A 24,962-nucleotide genomic window follows, 5' to 3' on the forward strand; every position below is an offset into this window, starting at 1 on the left:
CAGAATTGGGAAATAGCCAGACAGGAAGAATTATTTTCACAACTGGGTCTAGAACCAGGACTTCAGACATGAAATCTGCTGCTTCTATTCCACTTTGGCTTAGAAAACAACTTTGCAAATACACTGGGTAAGGCCTTCGGGGATTTACTGTGTTGCAAGCACATCTTTAGTGCAAAGACTTTGTAATACCAACTTTGGCCCAAAGAGGGACATCTCCATATACTTTCTTCCTCTAGGTTCACTTCAGATAATCAAGATCAGTAGACAATTTTATTTTTGATCCTGAATACTACTAAATGTCCTCTTTTCATAAATATACACAATGTAAATGTCAATTAACTGGTCAGGTTAAGCTAAGCAGAGTTCAGTTTTCACTGAACTCGTCAATCATTTCACAGTGAATTTCCCCAGAAAAACATGTGTAGAAAATATACAGGTAAACTCAAAAGACAGAAACTAGATAATCTGAAATTCAACTCTAAACAACAAAAATAAAAGTTTCCCTCATTCGTTAAATTCCTGTGCATTTAAGAGCTGTATACTTGGAAAAGCCCAAAGAATTTCTAGAACATATCTTTTTTGATTCTAGACAAAACCATGAAATGGATTCTGCCAGTTCCCAACATTTTCAGACTCTAGAGTTAGTCTACCATTTTGTAAATAACTGTCTGTATCGTTACTCAAAATACCCAGTGTCCCAACACAATTTGGGGCTGCTTGGATGGCTCCACTGGAGTGACTCATGCTCTTGACTTCTTCTCCCAGCAAGTGCTCATTTTTAATTAGGAACATCCTTAGTAAGTTACTGTCCCAGGTGGAATACAGACCTGCCCCTGAGGTCTGTAACAATGGTGGGTTTTGCAGAGTGACAGGACAGATGTTATGGGGGAGCTGGAGGGCAGCGATCTGGGACGGTGCCCTCCTTCTACTACTCTTAAATTCACATCGTGTCGAAAACCATCTCAATCTTCACCCAGAAGTGGTTAAACTGTTGCAATATTTCAACTGAGCATAAAAAGAATATGTTGGTCTGAGGGTTCCATGCTCTGGTTTCCTTCTTTCTTTTTTTAAGATTTTATTTTTATTTATTTGACAGACAGATCACAAGTAGGCAGAGAGGCAGGCGCAGAGAGAGGAGGAAGCAGGCCCCCCGCTGAGCAGAGAGCCCGATGCGGGGCTCCATCCCAGGACCCTGGGACCATGACCTGAACCAAAGGCAGAGGCTTAACCCACTGAGCCACCCAGGCGCCCCTCCTTCTTTCTTTTTTTAAAGGTAGCAGGACAAAACCAGTAATGGAAAGTTATGCTTCCCTCTCTTTTTCCTTAGAGGGCTTTTCAGCCTGAAGCTATGCACTTATTTTCATTACAACAGTATTCTTCTGTTTCGCTCCGTGGAAAGGAATGCCGTGCCGTCTGAGCCCTGGGGTACTCAGTTTCGCTAGCTGTTCTTCCAGGTGGCAGACAGAGCGTCACAAGCATCAGTTCTGGATTTGATTATAATCTTTACAGATGCAGAACCTGAGGGCCCTGAGCTGATCTTTACTTACAGAAGAGCCAATGAGGTTGAAAAAGCTCCAGTGTGATGAGGCATTAACACCGCCCAAGATAAGTACCTACAGCCGACTTCGTCAAAGGCAGGTGATCTCCAGAGGAAATAACTATTCTCTCACCATATGGTGAGATTTTAAATGAGTCTCTTCCTTGCTTTAAATCAAGGGTATGATTAGCTCTACAAACCGCTGGTAACAGAAGGCACCACACATATAGATCAAGAGCACTACTAGGCTAGCAGGGAACACGTGCGGAGGAGGAGGTGTTTCAGTTTCCTAGGGCCGCCATGTAAAAAACACCCCAGACTGGGTGGGTGAGGAAACAGAAATTTGTTCTCATGTTTCCAGAGACAGAAAGTCCAAGATCAGGGTGTCCACAGGTTTGGTGTCTCCGGCAGCCTCTTTCTGTGGCTGGGGGATGGCTGCCTTCCCGTGGCCTTTCCTCTGTGCACGGGAACCTTTGGTGTCTCTTCGTCTTCTTGCGAGGACCAGTCATCCCCAATGAGGGCCTGTTCCTTATGAACTCATCTAACCTGAATGATTTCTTTAAAGGCCCAAATACAGTCACTTTAGGGGGTCAGGGCTCCAACATACGGATCTGGGTGGGGTGCACAATTCAGGCCATAACAGGTGGGTTTGAATGTGGTTGAATACAGAATGTCATATTCCCCAGCAAACACATCTTCTCGGAAGCCATGCTTGCTTGCTGAGCCCCGAGAGACCCCTGGATTTAAAGAATCTGAACTCTAAGAAGAATTTCATTCAATATTCCCACAAGGCATTTCTTCTTCTTTTTTTTTTTAAAGTAAGCCTGGCTGATTTCTCATATGCTTCAGGAGGTGGCAAGCCCCAGCAGAAATAAGACATGCATTCGTCTTTACTGTAGCAAAAACTGGCTCATAGTACATAGGTTCTTTTTCAAGTAAGTGTGGGACATGAGCTATGTATTCGAGAAAATTCTGTGCACCATCAGCATGTTAGGAAATGTCATACCATTTGCACATTTCACCACTGATTCTTTGTTTCCTTTTTTGCTTTATTGTTGCTCTTTTGTTTTGCTTTTCTGACATTTATACTTTATATTTTGTGAGGGAATCTGAAATGTATAGTAGGTGACAGTTAAGGAAGTGACTCAGTAGAGCTGGTCAACAAGCAAACAAAAGAACAAAGAAAGGAGGGAATGCGTTTTAAATTAGGGTATAACTACCATGTTTACTACTCATGTAATTTTAGGGGGGCTTGGTATTCCTTTAGTATAATGAGGTTTAATTGGGAGGCTTGGGGATGCATCCATTTATTCCAGTTGAAATTAGTGATAATTAGTTTTTGACCTATGGAAATGTGTCCTTTGAGTGTGCTTTTAAGTAATAAGTTATCCTCATAAGGAAGCAAAGAAGGCACAGGGTTAATAAAAAGTACAGTTTGCCATGAGCTGGTACTTGGGACCAAGATTCTGTTGTTAAATTGGGGAACTGGGTTACATCATGCTTGAACCACAAGATTTCCTTCAGTTTCTCCAGAGACAGAGAGAAAAAGCCACTGGCTAGTCTTCCTGGCTTCTTTTTTCTAAGCTAATAAACCAAATCTCGGGCTTTGAGATTCTGCCATTCTGATGGTACCAAAAACAAGAGCCAACCCAAAAGCTCACCAAGGAAAAGGTTATTTCTCCCTGAGACCTGGAGCAGTTTTGGACATTTGATGAAGGGCTCTTCTCACCCGGAGGTGGCCTCAGTCTGACCCTAAGAATGGAGGGCAGGGGGGAACATCTCATTCCCACTCCCTCACCAAAATTGTAGAATGGGGGAAGAGATTTCCAATGAGACAAACCTCCCCCACAGAGGAGACGCATCCTTAGAATTCCTGTTCAGAAACTCTTTTGAAAAGTATCCTCTTTTGGAGACCCATGGTGGGACATGGATGGGAGACCTCTCCCCAGGGACAGGGTTCCAGAGGAGGAAGCAACATGAGGCACTGAGGTGACAGGTGGGACACATGGCGACCAAATATTAGGGAGACGACGAAGAGGGAGAAAAGCAAAGAAAAGGAACTTGGGACTGTGGGAAATGTGAGTCGTTCACGTCGGAGGGCTTGCCTGCAAACATGAGGCACTGTGCTCGTAAAACACAGGCCATTACCCTTCCTTATACCCAGACCCTTATTCTCTCTGCTGTAAAAGGAAAAATTCTTCATTATCTGTGCTGGAGATCACACCCTCTTCACCTTCTCAGGAATTTCAGTGAACATCGTCTCTCAGACTTTTACCATCAATTTCTCCCTCTCTACTAGATTATTCCCCAAAGCTCTATAGACATGCTCATGCATCCTATTTCTTCTTTAAGAATCTCAAGTGCACAGAAGTGGAAAGTGGATTAATTATAAACTGTTGTTCCCGACACGCTTGTCATGACCTGATTTTACTTCATTCTTTAGTTGGAACTTTTTAGATCCTGTAATAAGCATCTGCTAACCCACCACCCGAAGGAAAACGAAGAGCCTTAACGATAGCCTACATCTAACCACATTATGTTGATTTTCCCATCTCCCTGCCTCCTCCCCCGAAGAAACCATAACCCCAAATCCTAAGATCAGCACTCTCTTATTTTCTTTATCTGTACTTTTAAAAACATACTTTTAAGGTTTTGATTGTGTGTAACTTTTACAAAAATGGTAGCATCCTCTATGATTCTTGCACTCATTTCCTATTGCTTTTGTAATAAAATACACCACAAATTTAGTGGCTTAAGACAAAACCAATTTATTGTATTTTGTATTTCTTGTATTTCTGAAGGCTAGAGGTCCAAAATGGATTTTACTGGGCTACAAAGTGTCCCTGGGGCTTGTGTTCCTTCTAGGGACTCTGGACTCTGGGAAGAATCTGCTCCCTGCCCTTTCAAGAGGCTTCCTATCCTCCCTGACTCCTTGACTCCTTCAGAACCAGTATCTTCGTATCACTCCCCTCTCCTGTGTCCTTGCTCACTCCTGCCACCCTCTTGAAAGGACCTCTGTGATTACAGTGGAACCAACCAGAAAATCCAGGAGAGCCTTACAAATCCAAGAGAGTTATCTTAATCACATCTGCTAAATCCCTTTGCCACACAGAAGGTAATCTACTGGCAGGGTTTAGGAAGTGGACAGGGACCTCTCTTTGGGGCACTGTCTTCGCCTGCCCTAGTTACCTCTCAGGACTTACTTCTTTCCTTGACATATTCCTACTCTACCTGTCACTGCAGCTTCCCACCTTACTCATCCATCCTCCAGCAACTGTTACTGATTCGATGACTTCCTGGCTTTGGCTACTGTGAGTAGTGTTCCTATCAACGTTCTTGCTCATGTCTCCTGCTGTAGAGATATATAAAGGTCACTGGGGAACTGGAACAGACTTTTTGGGCCATGTGTATGTAAATATTCAAATTTCAGAGATACTGCCGAACCCTGTTTTTGTTTTTTTAAGTGAGAGCACCATATGTACCCCTAAGAACCATGGAAAGTGGTCCTAAGGAAAGCCAATACTCAATATTGCCCAATATCTAAAAAAATTTTGCCAACAGAATGTATCTAAAATAGCATCTAATTATGGTTTACACTTCCCTGATCATTAATAATAACAAGTATTTCCTCAAATGCTTATTGCCAGGGTGCCTGGGTGGCTCAGTCAGTAAGCGTCTGCCTTCGGCTCGGGTCATGATCCCAGGATTCTGGGACTGAGCCCCACATCAGGCTCTCTGCTCAGCAGGAAGCCTGCTTTACTGCTTTACCCTCTCCTACTCCCTCTGCTTAGGTTTCCTCTCTCATTCTCTATCCCTCTGTGTCAAATGAATGAATAAAATCTTTAAAAAATATATTTATTGCCCATCTGGATTTTTCGATGAGATATCTACTGATGACTTTTCATCCTTTTTCTTAGTGATTTCAGTTCTTTATGCTTTTCTTGACACTAACATTTTTTTTTCAGTTGTTTACATTGTATTTGAGTTCTCTGACCCCACTAATAAATTGTTTTTCCATTCCCTTTAAGGTTTCTTTGGTTCCTTAAACAGAAGTTCTTAAGTTTGTATAGATGGATTTACCAGTCTATTATAGTCACCAGGCTTTTGTTTTATATTTGCTTGTTCTACTCTAAGATAAAGGTTTCCTACCCCATTGTCTAAATTTAAAGATTTACCTATATTTCCTACCAAGAATTGCAACGTTTTATTTTTGACATTGAAGCTCTCAGTCCATTTGGAGCTGGCTGTTACATATACAGTGTAAGGAAATGATCCGATTCGTTCAGATCCCAGTCTCCCTTTCTCCAGCACCCTGGCAATGCCACCCACCATATTACAAGGGTCCACACGTGGGCTGATGGGTTCTTCTACCCTCTCTAATTCATCTTACAGATTCCTTTGCCTATCCCTGCACGAATACTACATGTCTTAATGCTGACAGCTTCAAAATAAATCCTCACTGGGGTGCCTGGGTGGCTCCGTCAGTGAACCATCCGACTCTTGGTTTAGCTCAGGTCAGCATCTCAGGGTAGTGAGATCGAGCCCGGCATCCGGTGCCATGTTCAGCATGGAGTCTGCTCAAGATTCTCTCTCTCTCTCTTTTCCTCTGCCCCTCCATCCCCATGCATGTACACACATGTGCTCTCTCTACAATAAACCTATCCTTAAAAAAACCCTTATCTATTTTATCTTTCAAAATCAATACAGTACAACATATACCCTATCCCTGCTCTGCTCTATCATAAGTAATCTTGAGATTTTTAGTCTTTTACTCTTCTATAAACATTTTGGAAACATTATACCAAGCCCCATGAGAAACTTCTTGGGACTTTAAAGACAAAGTATGATGTTTGGATGGGATCTATACATCAATTTTGGAAGAACTAATACCTTAAGGCTATTGTCTTCCTCCTGAACATAATATAGCTCTCATTTATTGAGTAATAAATCTCTTTTTTGAACCATTTTATTAAGGTGTGATTGACATAGAAAAGGTTGTACATACTTAATGTACACAACTTGATGACTTTGGAGATAAGTATATACCACAAAATCATCTACACCATAAACATATCAGTTATCTCCAAAAGCTTACCCCTGCCCTCTTATTTTTATCATCATCATCATCATCCATAATGTGTGTGGGGGGGTGTGTAAGACAAGAACACTTAACATTTATCTTCTTTGCAAAATTTGAGGCATGTAATTCAGGCCTATAGTTAACTAAAGACAGGAACTCTCTAGGACTTACTCATCTTGTATCAATGAAGGTTTGTACCATTTGATTAACACTTCTCTATCCCTTGGCCCCTGGCCGCTACCATTCTCTCTCTACTTCCGAGTCTGACTGTTTTAGATTCATCATTTCTAAGTGTATCATGTAGTACTTAGTACTCGTCCTTCTGTATCTGGGTTATTTCACTTAGTCTAACGTCCTCCAGCTATCCATGTTGTCACAGTTGCAGAATTTACTTCTTTTCTAAGGTAATAGTATTCTGTTGCACATAAATTTCATATTCTCTTTATTCATTTATCTGTCCGCAGACACTTCAGCTGTTTCCTTACCTTGGCTGTTGTGAATAATCCTGCAGATACCAGTTGACTTCCCATGAACAGTGCATGAAGGTTTCCTTGTCTCCACACCCTCACCAACATTTCCTATCTTTAGGTTTTTGGAGGTTTTTGATCACAGCCATTCTGACAGCTGTGAAGGGATATCTCATTATGGTACTGAATTGCATCTTCCTGGTAATTAGTGATGTTGAGCACCTTTCTGTACAACTGTTGGCCACTTGTATGTCTTCTCTGAAGAAAAACCTACTTGGTTCCTTTGTCCATTTTTTAAATAGGCAGTTTCTGGTTGTTTTTGCCAATGAGTTACAAGAGCTCCTTATATATTTTGAAAATTATCCTTTATCAGATATATGGTTTGTAAATATTTTTTCCTACTCCACAGGATGCCTCTTCATTGTGTTGATGGCATCCTTTCTTGTGTAAAAGGTTTTTAATTTGATATAATTCTACGTATCCATTTTTCCTTTTCTTTCTTTTTTTAATTTAATTTAATTTTTTTTTTTAAGATTATTTATTTATTTATTTGACAGAGAGAGATCACAAGTAGGCAGAGAGGCAGGCAGGGAGAGAGAGGAGGAAGCAGGCTCCCTGTTGAGCAGAGAGCCCGATGCGGGACTCGATCCCAGGACCCTGAGATCATGACCTGAGCCGAAGGCAGCGGCTTAACCCACTGAGCCACCCAGGCGCCCCATTTTTCCTTTTCTTGACTGCTTTTGGTGTCATATCCAAAAAAAAAAAACATGGCTAAGGGCACTGCCAAATAGCTATTCCCCTATGTTTGCTCTTGTAATTTCACTTTCGGTTCTTATGGTTAAGTCTTTAGTCTATTTTGAGTTGATTTTTGTATATAGTCAAAAAATATCGTATATGGTCCAAAATTGGGTAAAAGGTCCAATTGCTTTTTTTTTTTTAAATGTGTCAATATCCAATTTTTCCAACACTAGTTATTGAACAGACAATCCATTTCCCATTACATTGTCTTGGTATCTTTGTCAAAGATTGGCTGACCATGTATGATAAATTTCTTAACAAAGTTATCTATCAATAAAGTTTAATGATTTTCTCTGTAAATACTTTGTTCACCTTCTGTTAGAGTGATAACTAGTTACTGAAAATTCGAAAATTCCTGATGTTACTGTGAATGCTATCTTCTCTTTAATCTAGTTTCAGATTTGCATCTAGCATAGAAATGCTAACTTGCTAAATGCTTCAATTATTCCTGGTAAAAGCTATAGATTCTTCAGTTTTCTCTGCAAATAATTACATTATCTGCAAATAATGATAGATTTGTTGTTCCCTTTATTCCAGTTCTCATCATCACTTCCAATTTCATTTCTTATCGTATCACAAGTTTGAAAAAGAATTTACGACAGAATTTTTTTTTCTTTTTCTTCCTTTCTTTCTTTCTTTTTTTTCCTACAACACCACACTTCCTAACACAGGAATGTACTGTAATTGCTAAAGTACTAAAAGATTTTGTAAGTGTTCTATATTTAAATTCTTCTTACATGTCTTTATATCTGTGCCATGCTTGATTTGGCTTGTGTTAATTCCTCCTTATCTCTACAGAGACAGTGAACTCAGACATATTAACACTGGTTATTAAAGCAATCAAAAGAACTATGTGGTAAGATCAATGGAAATACATATATATATATCTCAGCATGGTATAAATTAAGGGTAAATTAAGGAGCCCATCTCAGGGCCTCCTGTTACATATATATATATATATATATATATCTCCAATCTCTACTAGCCCTGTTCTTGTCCCCCACCTAACATGGTAAGAATCACCTCCATGGAGCTCTTGAGGAAGTATATCAAGAAATGTTTCATATGAAAATGATTACTTAAAAAAGAAAAAAAGCTTTAGTCCCAAATTGGATTAGAGATAACCATCTCTGGCTTTACTAAGATAGACTAGATTCAATCAGAACTCCTTTCAGGCTCTTGCTAAGGGACAGGTGTCCTAGCTTGGCTGGCTACTAGAACTCTGTGGGTAACAATATGAATGTCAGCCACTATAGGCAACATGGTTTGTGACAGAAATGACTCCTGATTAGTTAACTGCATATGGACTGGGAGAACCACACACACATCTCAGTGACTCCTGAGGAAGTGGCATGTTTGAGGCTGACCATACTCAAGTTCCTCTTCGTGATCCCTCTGAGCAGACTGGCTCCAAGGATGGCCCTTGTGGTACTCTGGCAAGAGCAGCATATCCCTGTGGCCTTTCATACTTGCTCTTTTGAGCCCCATTTGTCTCGAGGACTGTCGCTGAAGGGTGATGGGTAAATTAAGGAGCCCATCTCAGGGCCTCCTGTTACACAGAGCAGGCCCATCGAATTTCTTATTTTTCAGTAAGCTCTGTGAAGTTAATTGACAGGTAAATGGAAAATTCCACTCCAAAAAGCATTTTCAAATCATAGGTGTGGATAAATTCCATTTTATGGAAGAAAATTTAGAATTACGAGGGGCCTCTATGAAGTTAATTGCGAAGGATCACGGCTACGTGAAAATAATAACCTGCCTTGGAGACCAATATACCCCTCCAACACCTCAAACCAAAGTCCAACAATATTCACCATAAAATTTTCAAACAACGCATGAGAATGCTATATGAACTCTCTCATAGTGATACCAACTATGAGAGTCATTTTTTAAATTTTAAAAAAATTCTGTGAAGTGTAAAGTTATAAACGTTTATAAGACTATACCAGCCAGACGAGCTCAGTCTATTTCACCTCCACAATGGTGACTGACTGGTCTTTGCAACAGCGCCAAGAGCATGAACATTTGTTATGTGCTTAAATAGTATGGTCGGGCATTCCACGTTGTTTAGAATTCTAACACCATTCTCTGAATCTATGTGGCACAAGTTAAGCAAACAGAGCTCACACAGGCACTTCCTTCCAACAAAGGAAGGCAAAGCATACAATAATTTCTAAACAACTGATTAAAAAAATTAAAAGCTCAGGTCATATCTAACAATAAAGACAGAAAACACAGAAAAAAGCCCCTCTCCCACCTTCCCCCTGATATATTAACACTCATAAAGACAATCACACAGAAAGGGAGATGGGTAATGGGTTGGTAGAGTGACAGTTCCACCAGAGATACACTGGTGTGCAAAATAGAAATTAAGTTACACAACTACAGAATTCTGAGGCACCTGGGTGGCTCAGTTGGTTAAGTGGATACCTTCGGCTCAGGTCATGATCTTGGGGTGCTGGGACTGAACCCCACATAGAGTTCCCTGCTTAGTGGGGAGTCTGCTGCTGCTTCTCCCACTGCCTCTCCACCCTCTCAAATAAATACAATCTTTTAAAGAAAATGTAGAACTCCTACCATTTTTGCAAATCTATATTTGAGAAACGATGGTCATACCTGCTTACAAGCTTACTAATGAATGAATATAGAACTTAACGCAAATAATGAGGGAACTAACGTTTTGAGGATCAGTGACTTTTGATATTTTATTCATCCATTTGAGAGATAGTGAGCATGAGCAGTGAGAAGGGGCAGAGGGAGGAGCAGACTCCCTGCTAAGCAAGAGATCAACATGGAGGACACAGATTCAGGGCTCCTGGGACTCAATGGACCGGGAGACCATGACCTGAGCCGACCGAAATCAACAGTCGGTTGTTTAACCAACTGAGCCACCCAAAAACCATCCACCAAAGCGATTTTGAAAAAAAAAAAAAAGTGTTCATTTTAAAATGAGACACTTATATGTTTTGTTCATTTTTTGGTATTGTATTTTTGTACTGTCTTAATTACATGCTCTAGAGTAACACCATCGAATACAACTTTCTGTGATGCTCTAAGTGTTCACCATTGGTGCTACATGCTAGGGGAGGGGGTACCACTAGCCACAGGTGGGCACTGAGTACTTGAAAAGGAATGAGTGTCTCTAGGAAACTCAATTTTAGCATTCTTTCATTTCAACTAATGTGAATTCAAATAATCCCAAGAGGCCAGTGGCCACCTTCCTGGAAGTGTAACTCCAATGAATCAAACCTCTTCCATTCTTCATTTGTTTCACAAAGGGCTTCACCTTCCCTTTACAGCCCTGCTCAAGGTCATCTCAGAGCCCTGCACTGTGTTTCCACAGAACGTTCATCAATTTAGAGCTTCTCTACTCAACAGAAAGCACTCCAGTGATGACTTCCCCTGGTATACTGTAATCTACACAAAAATAGGACAATGTCTTATTAATCTCTGTCATCTCAGCATCCGGCAGAGGGCCTGACCCGTGATAGGTTCTCATTACGTTTCTGTGAAATGAATGAACAGAAACGAGCCATCAGCCACTGATTATACACAGAAGTTCTAAGGGAAAATTTCACGTTTGTGGAAAACTGTCCTTGTGCCTGGCATTTATTTTCTTATTCACATGCATAAAAGCCATTTCTACCTTATTGAAATCCTAGCTAAGTAGTGGAGGTAGCGTTTCTGCTAAAGCAATTTCAAGGGTGTCTGATCAAATAAGCCATATGGCAACCTTGCAATTTACAGCGGCAACTCGTCTGCCACTCACCCTCAAAGATGGCTGGTTATGAAGCAGGAGAGCAAATGCTCGCTCCCTTCACGCTGCGAACCTAAAAGCAACGCCAAATGCAGGTCACTTACCATCGCCAACATCAAAGTCCTTGAACGCCAGTTCTGAGCCCGAATCATCCAGAAGGATTTCGCCATTCAGTGTGAACATCATGGTGTGCTCTGTCATGTCCACCATACATCCCACAACATCGCCGGCTTGCCAAGAGCGCCCATAGTGCTCATTACCCTGGTGCCACCGCTGGGCCTAGGGACAGAAGAGTCACCTGTCACGGGAAAAGCCAGGAGAACAGGACCCAGCCACCAAACCCCCACTGCGGGCATGATTCACTGCAGCGCCTTCTACGAATGCAGCAGGAGGAAGGACGGAGTTCTACTGCACCCACCAGTGTGGCCTGATGCCCTAGCTGGAGTGGAGGTGCCCAGCAATTCTGAATCCCCCACACTAATATCAGATATTACTGAATTTTGAGGGAAGACCAAAACGCTATTTCATTATTTCGAGAAACAATTACTTTAAAAATCTAACCCAAGGGGCGCCTGGGTGGCTCAGTGGGTTAAAGCCTCTGCCTTCAGCTCAGATCATGATCCCAGCGTCCGGGATCGAGCCCAGCATCAGCATCGGGCTCTCTCCTCAGCAGGGAGCCTTCTTCCTCCTCTCTCTCTGCCTGTTTCTCTGCCTACTTGTGATCTCCGTCTGTCAAATAAATAAATAAAATCTTTAAAAAAAAAAAAAACCTAACCCAACATACTTTCTATTAAAAAATGAACTTATTTTAGTTTATTAAAAATTATTTACTTTATGAAAGTAAAATAAAGTAAAATTTTACTTTCATAAAGTAAAAAATTATTTTTTTTACTTTATTAAAAAAAAACTCTTAAGTTTTTAGAAATTAATTTGTCACACTAAAATAAATGCATCCCAGGATATGGGTTGTTTTTCTCTATTTCCCAAAATACAAAGAACTGTGAATAGAGAAGGAAGCTGAGAACTTATTAATGAAAATGACATTCTAATTTTCATCTATTTTGAAACAAAATTCCATTCCTTGGAATGAATGGCACTGATAGATTAACAGAATAGAAATCTTGAGGCATTTCAGTATATATCAAAACCAAAAAAGCTTCAAATCAAACCTAAAAGATATTTACCTAAATAATGAGTCAAAAATTAAATATACACGCCAACGTCTTATACACATAAGTGAAATCTCGTATTAGAAATCTCGAACATAGTTTTGATAATGTGACTTTTGAATCTCTAAATGTAATCCACTGATTTATGGGTACACAATTAGTTGTATTATTTTGTCAAATATATCTGCTCATTTTTCCTCTTAAGAATCGCCTCCACCATGACTTGATATGTAAGGGGGTAGAGTCATCAATGCAAAGCAATGATATAATTATTCCCAAGCACAATACACTATACTTTTAAAAAATCTATTCCAGTGAATTACGTATCAAAAGATGTTAAATTTTCCATATGAAGTGAAAAACAGGCTCAGGAAATGTGGTATTTCAAAAACAAAGTAGGTCAGTTATTCTAGAAGACACAATATTAACTTCTAGCCTAGAAATGCTTCCCCACACATGCATACCTCAGTACATGAGATATGTATAAATGTCAAATCTCTTATGATTGCTTATTTATGCTAATTTCCTTTTTCAATTAAAAGTAACTTTTCCCATAATGAGAAGGAATGCAAATTCACAAAGAAAATAAGAGAATAAAAATAAGATAGAGGAATAAAATATAATTTTATCAATCAAAAATGGCTATCATTATCCTACTGTAGCTAGATTCATATATAGGTATTTTAAAATATTTTATACATATAAAATAATTTTTAAACATTTATATAATGTCTAAGTACATAATAAAACAAGCACCTGACCAGCTTCCTTAAGAAAACCCTAAGACCTTAAGAAAAATTACTAATACTGAAAATGAAAACTTTTTGTGATTTTAAACAACACTGTCTCAAGTGTTCTTACGGCTATTAAATGTGTGTACCTACCGTTTAACATTGCTTGAAGATAAATTCCTTCTACGGAATTGCTTGTGTCAAAGTGTATGCAATTTGTTAGCATATGCATTTTTAACACTTAGGACAGGCAAAGAGGATTCATTTTTTTTTTTTTTTTTTTTGGTAACAATGGAGAAGCAACGTTTTACTTCTTGAATTTCACTACAAGGGTGGGGGGGCTGTTTTGAGATCCCAAGGACAAGAGTTTCCCTAGGACTTTTTTTTTTTCCAGGTTGGTGCTCCAGAAAGTCCTAATTCTGCTGTCCTCCCCAAAGGAGCAAGGGTAAGGAAGGCGCCCACAGGCGGACCCGCCCCAGGAGACCGCAGCCTACAGAATCAGGAACCTACGAACTTCGGCGTCTGGGGCTCAGCACAGTCTGCTCACCTTGAAGCCATCAAAAGCAAAGGCACGTTCGTCGGAGCCAAGCTCTTGGTCGGGTTGACAACCTGGCCTGCTCCAGCCAACCCTCATGTCGCCGGCAGTGACTGCCTCGAACTCAAAATACCACCTTCCTGCCTTGACAGCGTAGGTCTTCTCGGCGCGGAAGATTCGGAACCGCTCCCCGGTGCCGCTACACACCTCCGCTCTGGCAGCTGTGAAGGGAAAGAGATCCTGGGGGTCACTGGGCGGGAAACTGAAGGAGGAGGGAGGACATCACATGGCATCTTTAACTGAACCTCCAGGGATGATGGCAACCGGTCTTTCTTACCCTGGCTCACATTTTGTGATGTGTTTTCATACACCTGATCAGACACCAAATCATGGAACCAGCCTGGAGAAAGGGAAAGCACAGGGCTTCCAGGGGAGAGAAGGGTTGCCGAACCTCAGGAACAGTGCAAGGGAGGAGAGGGAACTAACTGCAGGAGAAACCTCCCAGTCTCTTGGTGGTTTGGCAGGGGGATGTGAGATGAACTTGAGGGCAGGGATGGGAAGAAGCCCATGAAAGAGGTCTGAACTGTTCTGCCCAAGAAATGAAGAGACATTCGGGGGTGAGGGAGAAGGAAGAAGCAGCTAGAAGGTGAGGAGGAGAGAGAAAGCAACCAGGTAAAGAGATAAATAGCAGAGAAGGGTAACCACTGACGAATTCTCCAGACAGGATGACTAAGGGCAAAGCTCTGGTAATGTCTCACATCTTCACCATAATGTGCTACACACACAAATGTTGTGTTTAAGTTTTGAGGGAAAAAGAAAAGGGTCAAGTCAACATCAAGGACTAGTGTGGTGCTAAGTTGGGAGCATGGGGGAGAATATACATATTCATAAAAATAAGATGCACATGGGTTGGAAATGCCAGAAACACAAAACCTCGGACCAAGGGGCCTGGTGCCAGGACAGCCATGAGAACATAAGCCCCTAGGAAACCACAGGGCATGAGGACAAGGGCCCACTGAGCTGATAGGTCAAAGGATATACCGTCAGCTCAGCTCAGATCTGGGTTAGACAGAAGAGAACATTTAAGTGATATTGACCAAAGTCACAGGAGGAACAAAGGAAGAATTCTAAAGCTCCGTAATGCAACAGCCTGTGTCCTTTCCACTCTGCCTCCAATAGCAGGCACAGAGTCAACAGGTCCTGGTTAAATATTAGTTCTCATGCGCTCTCCTTTTAAGAGCTGGGAACGATCTTATAAATAATAGAAGTTTAATATCTGCTTAACCACTGATTTGATATGAACAAACAAGAACTATAAAAATAATTCCAATAAGCTTTCAAGGGCACCAATAAACACATAGCCAGATCATCTACTGAAGATCAGGCTGGCATTAAGAAACAAAGGACAAAAAAAAAAAAAAAAAAAGAGAGAGACAGAGAGAAGAAACAAAGGACTAAGATGTTTCTCTTGATTGCAGGACATACAGGTGAACTGTAACTTTTGATAAATCTTTCACAAGCTGGGTTAAGGTTCTGAATAAGCAATACTTTGTTGTCCCATCTTCCTCTCCCAGTAGCACACCCATACACACCCCAACCAAGTCTGCTCCAAGCAACTGTGTCTCCAGCAGCAACAGCCTCAAATCCCAATGCCACCTTGCATGCGCGCGCGCACACACACACACACACACGCACACATCATGCTGTACACTCAAACATCTTGCTGAAAAATAAATGCGTTAATAGTTTAAAAACAGACATTCATAATAGTATATGGAGCACGCTGCATGTACGAAATCCTCTGAAGAGAAAATAGTTTGCTTCTAATACATTGCAGTTGGGGGTGGACAGGAGCCTGAATGAGAAACATCTCTATGGTGAAGGACAGAAAAACTCTCATGTCTGTTACTTAGTAACAATGATTTTTGAGAGATAGGAGAGCAAACTGCTTTTTGAGGAAAAAAAAATTATCAGACTTTATGATACTTAGAGGCAGTTATGGTTATTAAGAAAATAGTCTAGGGGCTCCTGGATGGCTCAGTGGGTTAATCCTCTGCCTTCCGCTCAGGTCATAATCTCAAGGTCCTGGGATCAAGCCTGGCATTGGGCTCTCTGCTCAGTGGGGAGCCTGCTTCCCCCTCTCTCTCTGCCTGCCTCTCTGCCTCTGTGTCAAATAAATAAATAAATAAATAAATAAATCTTTTTAAAAAGTTCTAAAATAAAAAGAAAAGAAAATAGTCTAGCGGCACCTGGCTGGCTGTCAGTAGAGCACACGATGCTTGATCTCAAAGTTATGAGTTCGAGCCCCACATTGGGTGTGAAGCCTACTTATTAAAAAAAAGACAATTCTAAATATTACAGTAGTAAAAAAATTGAAGTCAAATTTTCCATTGTAATATTTCCTGAAGTAACGGCATGCTGATCCATTATTTCCTTAAGTCATGGTTGCAACCTTCCCTGAATTGAATATTAAACCATGATCCACATGGACTTTTGGAAGTTACTTTTAATGAAAGATAAAAGCTCTCGTGTAGTTATCCATAATTTTAATTATGTCAACATTTACAGATGAAAATCATACATTATATTCTAGAATGCACTAATAAATCAAACTCCCAATTTTCTAAGGATAAAATATTTTGTTCTTTAGAAAACTAAAATAGGTTCTTTTTTCCCTCTTTCTGTTCCACTCACATGCATAGTGTTTTCAAGGACAGCAAACAAATTTTAATATGAGCTTAAATCAAATATGTTGGAAGGCAAATTTGGTATAAAAACGTAACAGATGACTTCCTTCAAAGCCACTACAAATTTCTCTTGGTCATAAGATTTACCATGAATTATCTCTACATACAGATAATGAAAATAAGGGCCAGCATATGGAAAAATGTGTGTCAATCCCAGGTAACAATGTGGAATTTCTTAGACTTCGTATTTTTTTTCCTGACCTTAGCTGCCGCATTATTCTTACTCTCATTGATAAGACTCGACCTGAACTGGAAATACACATATTATTCATAGACACCATTATGCAAGGGACTTGTAACCTCCATGGACTTCCTCCAAATGTCTGTAGGATTCATGGTTCCCAAGTCTTTATTTTTTACATTACTTTAGAGAAGCTTACAATCATGGTTGCAAGAAGCAACAGTTTAGCATTCCATTTTCTGATAAAATACTAATTATTATTAAATGGAAATCTGAATCTACAGAAGTCACATATACACACAAAGATCCCAGGTGATCTGTAACAATTTCTTTTGCATACCCTGTAACATCAATCTGCTGGACACAAAGTAGGGCTCTTTAAGTACTGTGAACTGAAACTAGGAACAAAGGCTTTCCTGAGCCTGGATGTAGGAGCACAGGCATATACCTAATGGGCAGTGTTAGTCTCAAAGGCATTGAGCTCTCCCCCAAACACGCTTATGCTTTCCTTAATTTTAAACATATTCATATAAATTTGGTAGGTGATTATAACTCCTGTAAGTATGTTTAGATTATTTTCTTATATTGTTATAAAGAACATAATAATAATTGACATTTTAAAAAAATGAACCATTAGCAGATGTATTCCTGGTGAATTTTATCAGGAATACTGATACTCAAAGAAGAAATTCAGGAAGTGTGCCTTTAACAAACCATCTTAGATAAACAGTAAAGCCTGATAAAATCCTGTGTTCCCAGGACCCCAGGGATCCTGGCACTAAGAGGGCACACACCAATGACGGACCAAATGGGACCTAAAGTGTCCATACACGCTGTACTCCAAACCCTACTTTTAAAAGATACTTACCACTAGGGGGCGGTCAAGATCAAAAAATGAAAGTTACTTACACTAAGCTATGAAGGAAAGCAGGCTAATCTTTTTCAAAAATTTTAGATATGTTTAAAATTTATAAAATTTCATAAAATAAAATAATAAAATAAAAAAGTTTATACATATCTAAAAATATTTTAAAATATCCAAAATCCTTCAGGTGTGCTTACATAATAATTTTTAAAACTATTGATACTAACCAGTCATCTTTTCAATTTCCTGGTATTATTTCTAATCAAACAAGTCAAACCTTGATAAAGCTGTATAGTAAGAATAACTTAGTTTTTCAAATGTTTGAAAATGTTATTTAGAACACTACTCCAAAGATAGTACATTTCACATATTAAGTTCATATTCAAGGTATAATATGTAAGCATTCAAGTGATAAATAGAAAATAAATTATTACCCTGATTTAAGTACACAGAGCTAAATGCAATGTTATCAAAATTGTAAGCCCTTAACATCTTTTTTAATGTCAGCAAGGACAGCACAGCCGGTTATGTTTTTAATCTTATCTCAGGGATCACCAGAAATATTTTGCTTTATTCCATAATCTCTCACATCTATCTTTTAATTTCCACATTCACCGTCCTTGTTCTGAAAAATCACAAATTTTCTAAAGCTCCCAACTGGTCTCTCTACCTCCAAGCATTCTCCCCCTCCAATCTGTTCCTTCCCACTGTTGCCATAGTTATATCGCTATTGGAAACTGTGATCACACAACAAGCTTTTGCTTTAAAACTTCCTGGGGCTAGAATTCCTTGCACAAATTTATCCACATTTCTTAGCTGGGCTTTCAAGATATTCCATATTTTGTCCTAATCCGTCACCTTCAACCAGCAGTGTTTTCTCCCAACTTGTACCTCATAATTTATCCCAACTAGACTACCAATCATCCCTCAACGCCTTCTACACTTAATTACATCATATATATTTTCCCTCTGGTGGAAATACTCTGCCTCATCTATTATCTACTTGTTGACATTTTGATCCCTTCAATGCCTAACTCAAATGTCATTTTATCCCCTTATTGATTCCTTCAATTAGAAAATAATTTTTTATGTATTTTCCATAAAGAAAGTCAAATCGCTGCTACGAGGAAGGCATTCTACTATATATGGGAAAACATGGTGGACAAGAAACAGGACCTCAGCCTTCACTGTGGAGTACACTACACTAGCCTGTTGCTCATAAAACTCTGGGAGACAACCTTGCCAATCAACAACCAATGGTTTTCTCTAAATTCCTAACTTTCAGAAACCATGCCATCCTCTGATCACTACTTTTCCCTCCTAGTTTCCTCATTTCCTGCACAAACACATTCACTCCTGGAACACATTAACTTCTTCCTAGGTTTCCCTTCCTTATCTAGATAGCTTTTGATGTCTTCTGCCCTATTTCTCTTCTCCTTATTTGCTGTCAACCCCAACCTTTGTCTGATTTCAGGTTCTTCATTCTCTTCAACATCTATACTTGCTCTACTGAGCTTGCTGGAAAGCGTAGGCACATGACAGATTGGCACCACTACTAGACAAGCTCACAGTCTCCAACAGAAATGAGACCATTAACGTTTCTCTGCAATCTTTTTATCTGTTCGCAACTAGTTCTCTGTTACAGCACACAAAACAGCTATTTCTAGTTTTTATTGTTGAGTGTCATCAGCAGGGTAAAGACCTCCAAAAAGCTTTCTCTATAAAACCAACGAGAACACTGGAAAAAAAAAAAAAAACATCAAAATCAACTTTCAGAGTTCTGGAAATTAGCCAAAGTCTGGCAACAAGCTGGGACATTATTTGATTAAAGTGGATGAACATTTGTAAGGACAGTAGGCTTACTGGGGTTTTAACTTCCTTTGGTGCTATCGTCTTCTCTCTAGCTACATGGCACATTGAAAACCAACAGCCTCTCCATTACAGTGAAAATCAGCAACCTAGCTGCTGAGATGAGAAGAAGAATTCCTCCAAAGCTCATTCACAGATAACTATCAATATCTTCCTTTAATGGTAGTTATTGGAAAATCCCATTTGCAAGGCTTCTCTTTATTTGACCTTTGTTTGCCCAGAGCAAACAATCATTTCCCCAAGGGCATTTGCTGACAATCATCAGAGGCAATTTTTCAACACTGCAGCTACTTAAGCAGTGAGGCAAACATTAAGATGACCAAAAACTCAAAAAGAATAACGGACGAATGACATGTCCATGTGGGTTGTGAAAAGTTCCAGTGTAATCCTGGAATCCAGAATGCCACATTCATGTCCAGGAGTGTGTGTGTGTGTGTGTGTGTGTGTGTGTGTGTTTAGGAAAGACCTGAGAAGTCCGTAAGTTCTCACCACTGGGATACCTTAAGGATCTGCAGTAAGTGAAGGTGCCTGGTGATATGCTGGAGGCCTCTCCCAACAGGCACACAAAGCCCCTCCCTTAACAAAGACTGGGAGACTTCAAGTGCCAGACATTTAAGGAAGTCTCTGCCCAATCCCTAGTTGACTATGAGGCTAAAGAAACACAGACTCTCAGGGCCACACATAAAAAAGAAAAAAAGAAAAAGGTGTGCAAAACTAGTTAAGAAACTCCTGCAAAGAGACAAAGTATGAATCCCACAGGGGAAAAAACGAAATCAGAAATTGTCCCTGATACTAAACAAAGGTTTTTCATTAGCTACTTTACATGTGTTCAAAGAATTAAACAAATCATGTCTAAAGAACAAAAGGAAAGTATGAGAATGATGTCTCGCCCAAATAGAGAATATCAATAAAGAAACTGAGATTATAGAAAAGAACTAAATAGGAGTTCTGGAAAGGTACAATAACTGAAACTAAGAGTCTACTAGAGGGGCTCACCTGTAGGTTTAAGCTAGCAAAAGACAGAATCAATGAAACTGAATAGATCCACTGAGATTACCAAGTATGAAAAACTGGGAAAAAAAAGAATGAAAAAATAAACAGCCTCAGAAGCCCATGGGACACAATCAAGAGTGCCAACACACATATAATGGACATCTCAGCAGGAGAAGAAAAGGGCAGAAAGAATATTTAGAGAAACAAATTTGATGACTAACATACATTTACAGTTCCACGAAGCTCAACAAAATCCAAATAGGGCAAACTCTAGACACATTGTAATCAAATTACTGAAAGACAGTCTTGAAAGGACCAAGGCAGAAGCTACACATCCCATACAAGGATCTTCTATAAGAGTAACAGCCAGTGTTTCATCAGAAAACACGGGGGGCCAGAAGGCAGAGGGAGGACATGTATAGTGAAGGGAAAAGAAGAAAAGCCAACCTAGAATTCTACATTCGGCAAATCTTCATTGTTCTCTTCAAGGCTTCCAACACAGTCCAGCCCTCTCCCGCTGCTGCCCCCTTAGCAAATAAGCTCATTTTATCTTTCAACAGAAAATAGGACCCGTGTAGCAAGAATTCCCTGGGCTTCATCCTGACTTTCCATGAACACGGGTTTCTACATTCCCTTCAATCCTTACCTCTTTTACCAAACTTAGGGGAGCAAGTGTTCTCCCTATTATATTAGGCCAGTCCCTTCCTCCATGCTCTGAATTCACCCCCCACCCTCCCAGACGCTCCATTTTGTCCAGCTCCTTTTCTTTATCTTCAACCTCCTACTTTCTGCTGGTTCTTTCCCTTAGCATATAAAAATGTCCAAATGTCTCCCATTTAAAAAATAAATAAACAAACTCTTTAACCCTTTCTTCCTCTCTAGCAGACAGTCTCAGCTTTATACTTACCTATGGGTAGTAGGTAGCTCTGTCTAGTGTCTCGCATGCATTTCAAACTCAACATGTTTATTTTACTTTTATTTTTTTAAGAGAGGAAGAGAGAGAGATAGAGAGAGAGAGAGAGAGAGAGAGAGAAGAGGGGGAAGGATAGAGGGAGAGGGAGAATCTCAAGCAGGCTCCATGTACAGCACAACTCTGAGATCATGATCTGAACCGAAATCAAGACTCGGATATCTAAACGACAGAGTCACTCCGGCGCCCCAACTCAACGTGTGTAAAGTCAAACTTGGCATCTCCCCAACATCCATCTCTACCTGCTCTGACTCCTGTGTTCCCTGTGAATGTGGAAGCACTTGACATCTACCAGCCCAGATACCATCCCTGACACCCCTCTGTCCTTCTGCAAATTCTACCTCTACAGGTCAAATGGTTCTGGCCTGTTCTCTCTGTGCACAACATTGCCTAAGCTCAGAACTTCAACACTCCTCATCTACACTTCTTTTATCACTGCCAAACTGTTGTCCTCACTTCCACTTACGTTCACCTTCAACCCATTCTCCCAAGAGTCACTAGATTAATTTTTTTAATAGAAAAAAACCTTAATACTTTTTTTCAATCTCTGCCTCCTCTACTTCACTTTCTGCCACTTCTCAAACTCTACATTTAGCCACACCAAGCTGAAACCCCACATGCAATGCCCCCTTGTGGCTCCAAGCGTTTAGACATGTCATTCTCTTGGAATACATGGAACCTGGTTGATTTCTATTCATCCTTCTATATTTTCCCCTAGCTTTACCTACTTTTAAGTAGGTAAAGTAGGTGGTTTTAAAACATGTCTTCAAATATTTTGTCACATTGCCTTTCAAAATGTGTGGGCTTGAGTGTGAGCTGCTTTACTGATTCACATGTAACAAACAGAATATGGCAGAAGTAATTGTAATGGGCACTGATGCCTCCCCCTCACACTATCTCTTATTCACACTGGGGGAAGTCAGCTGTGTGGAGGCACTCAAGCATTTCTCTGAGGTGGTCTACTGGCAAGGCGCTTGGGCCTCTTACTAAGAGCCAGACAGAAACGGAATCCTTTGGCCAACAATTATGCAAATGAGCTGTCCTAGAAGCAAATCCTCTAGCCCCACTGACGTCTTTAGATAACTGATTCCCTGAGCAACTTGACAGCAACCTCAAGAGAGACCACAAGCCAGAACTACCTAATCCACTCTCAAGTTCCAAACCATGGCAACTTTGAGATAACAATGTTCATTAAGTCATTAAGTTTTAGGGGGGGAATTTGTTACACAGCAATAGACAACCAACATACTTCTACGAAGACCACTCCAACATCAGCAAGCTGAGTTAAGCCCTCTGTGCTGTGACACTTGACGATTAATGCTTACACCATAGAGTGGTGTTGACAATTTAGAGTCTCTCTTCCTTGCCTCCCCTGAAAGCTACCTGTGGGCAAAACCAGTTTTACTCATTTTTAATCTCCAGAACTAGGCATAACTATGTATTAAAGGCAAATGGAAAGGAGGATGACATGAAATATGGAAGTAACGTGAAACCCAAACAAGGATTTTATAAATATGAACTCCTTCCCTTCTTGAAATTCACATAAGCAACAAGAAAGTAGGATGTGGAGAAAGGGGAACCCTCTTCCACTGTTGGTGGGAATGCAAGTTGGTGCAGCCACTTTGGAAAACAGTGTGGAGATTCCTCAAGAAATTAAAAATAGAGCTTCCCTATAACCCTGCAATTGCACTACTGGGTGTTTACCCCAAAGATACAGATGTCGTGAAAAGACAGGCCATCTGTACCCCAATGTTTATAGCAGCAATGGCCACGGTCACCAAACTGTGGAAAGAACCAAGATGCCCTTCAACAGACGAATGGATAAGGAAGATGTGGTCCATATACACTATGGAGTATTATGCCTCAGTCAGAAAGGATGAATACCCACCTTTTGTAGCAACATAGACGGGACTGGAAGAGATGATGCTGAGTGAAATAAATCAAGCAGAGACAGTCAATTATCATATGGTTTCACTTATTTGTGGAACATAACAAATAACATGGAGGACATGGGGAGATGGAGAGGAGAAAGGAGTTGAGGGAAATTGGAAGGGGAGGTGAACCATGAGAGACTATGGACTCTGAAAAACAACCTGAGGGTTTTGAAGGGGCGGGGGGTGGGAGGTTGGGGGGAACCAGGTGGTGGGCATTATGGAAGGCATGTATTGCATGGAGCACTGGGTATGTTGCAAAAACAATGAATACTGTTATGCTGAAAAGAAAGTTAAAAATTAAAATTAAAATTAAAATTAAAAAATAAAAAGAAGAGCATGTTGCTTTTGATGTTGGGTCATGAGTTCATCCCTCATCTGCTTATAGAGATTATAAGTAATTAAACTTTAAAAAAATAAATTTTTCCTTGAGAAAAAAAAAGTAGGTAACTGCAAGGTAGCAATACATTGCCGCACAAGGGTATGAAGAAGACAAAATTATGGTTGTAAATACTGTAAAATTATACATCATAAAGGCAACATCTTATGCGGTATCCAGGGAAAATACGGTCATCCCAAAAAGTGAAGACATCAGATGTAACTGACACAACCTATGCCTTTGACTGATAATGTCTTTAAAATATAATCATCACTATTTATTTCTGGCATATACTGCACATGTCCTTGTACAGGGTAAAATGCACTTCCTTTCTTGGATATCAACCATAATTTTTTTAAAAAGTGCATTTCTTTTGTTTGAATGGGTAATGCAAATAGAGTATAAAATTTAAAAGAAATGATATGTGGCAAAATGTAAATCTTCCCTCCCACAGCTGTCTGCCGGCTATCTAGCTATGCTTCCTGGAAGCAATCACTGTTACCATTGTTTTCTGTGTCTATTCGCAGTCCGTCTGCGCGTGTGCAAGTGTTTACATATATTCTTTGTTATAACGAGAATAGTACCACGCTCTTTGCAGACTTCACGACTTTGCTCTTTACCCTTAATATGAAACACCTGAGAGCGTTTCCGGTCAGCATTTCATTGTACTTAACACCTTCATAATATCGCATCGTGATTTTAACCAGCTCCGATGCCAGAATGTTTTCTCATCTGACTTTTCATTTTACTTTTTGGGGTGTTCGTGTATGTGTGTGTGTGTCCATATAAGTCTGTGTGGGAGAGGGTGTGTATGTGTATGAACATGTGTTGGGAGCTCCAACAGAGACTCTGCTACTCAGTTCATTCATATTATTCTGTTGGTCTGTATAAGTCTCCTTTATTGCTCTTTTTGTTTTGTTTTTGTTTTTGTTTGTTTTTCCTTTTTCTTAATC

General features: G+C 40.0%; 1 protein-coding gene across 7 annotated transcripts in view; it reads right to left on the bottom strand.

Moving 5' to 3' along the window:
* The window catches only part of RYR2 (ryanodine receptor 2), a 756,727-nt gene that overhangs the window by 247,853 nt on the left and 483,912 nt on the right, over positions 1-24,962 (bottom strand). For all 7 annotated transcript variants that reach the window (XM_032312097.1, XM_032312094.1, XM_032312091.1 and 4 more), the window contains 2 exons: positions 14,087-14,295; positions 11,744-11,918 (listed from right to left, as the gene is read on the bottom strand). In XM_032312097.1, the coding sequence (XP_032167988.1) occupies positions 11,744-11,918; positions 14,087-14,295 (384 nt within the window). The remainder of the gene's footprint in view (positions 1-11,743; positions 11,919-14,086; positions 14,296-24,962) is intronic.

The sequence above is a fragment of the Mustela erminea genome, chromosome 14 (genome assembly GCF_009829155.1).
Source record: "Mustela erminea isolate mMusErm1 chromosome 14, mMusErm1.Pri, whole genome shotgun sequence".
NCBI lineage: Eukaryota > Metazoa > Chordata > Mammalia > Carnivora > Mustelidae > Mustela > Mustela erminea.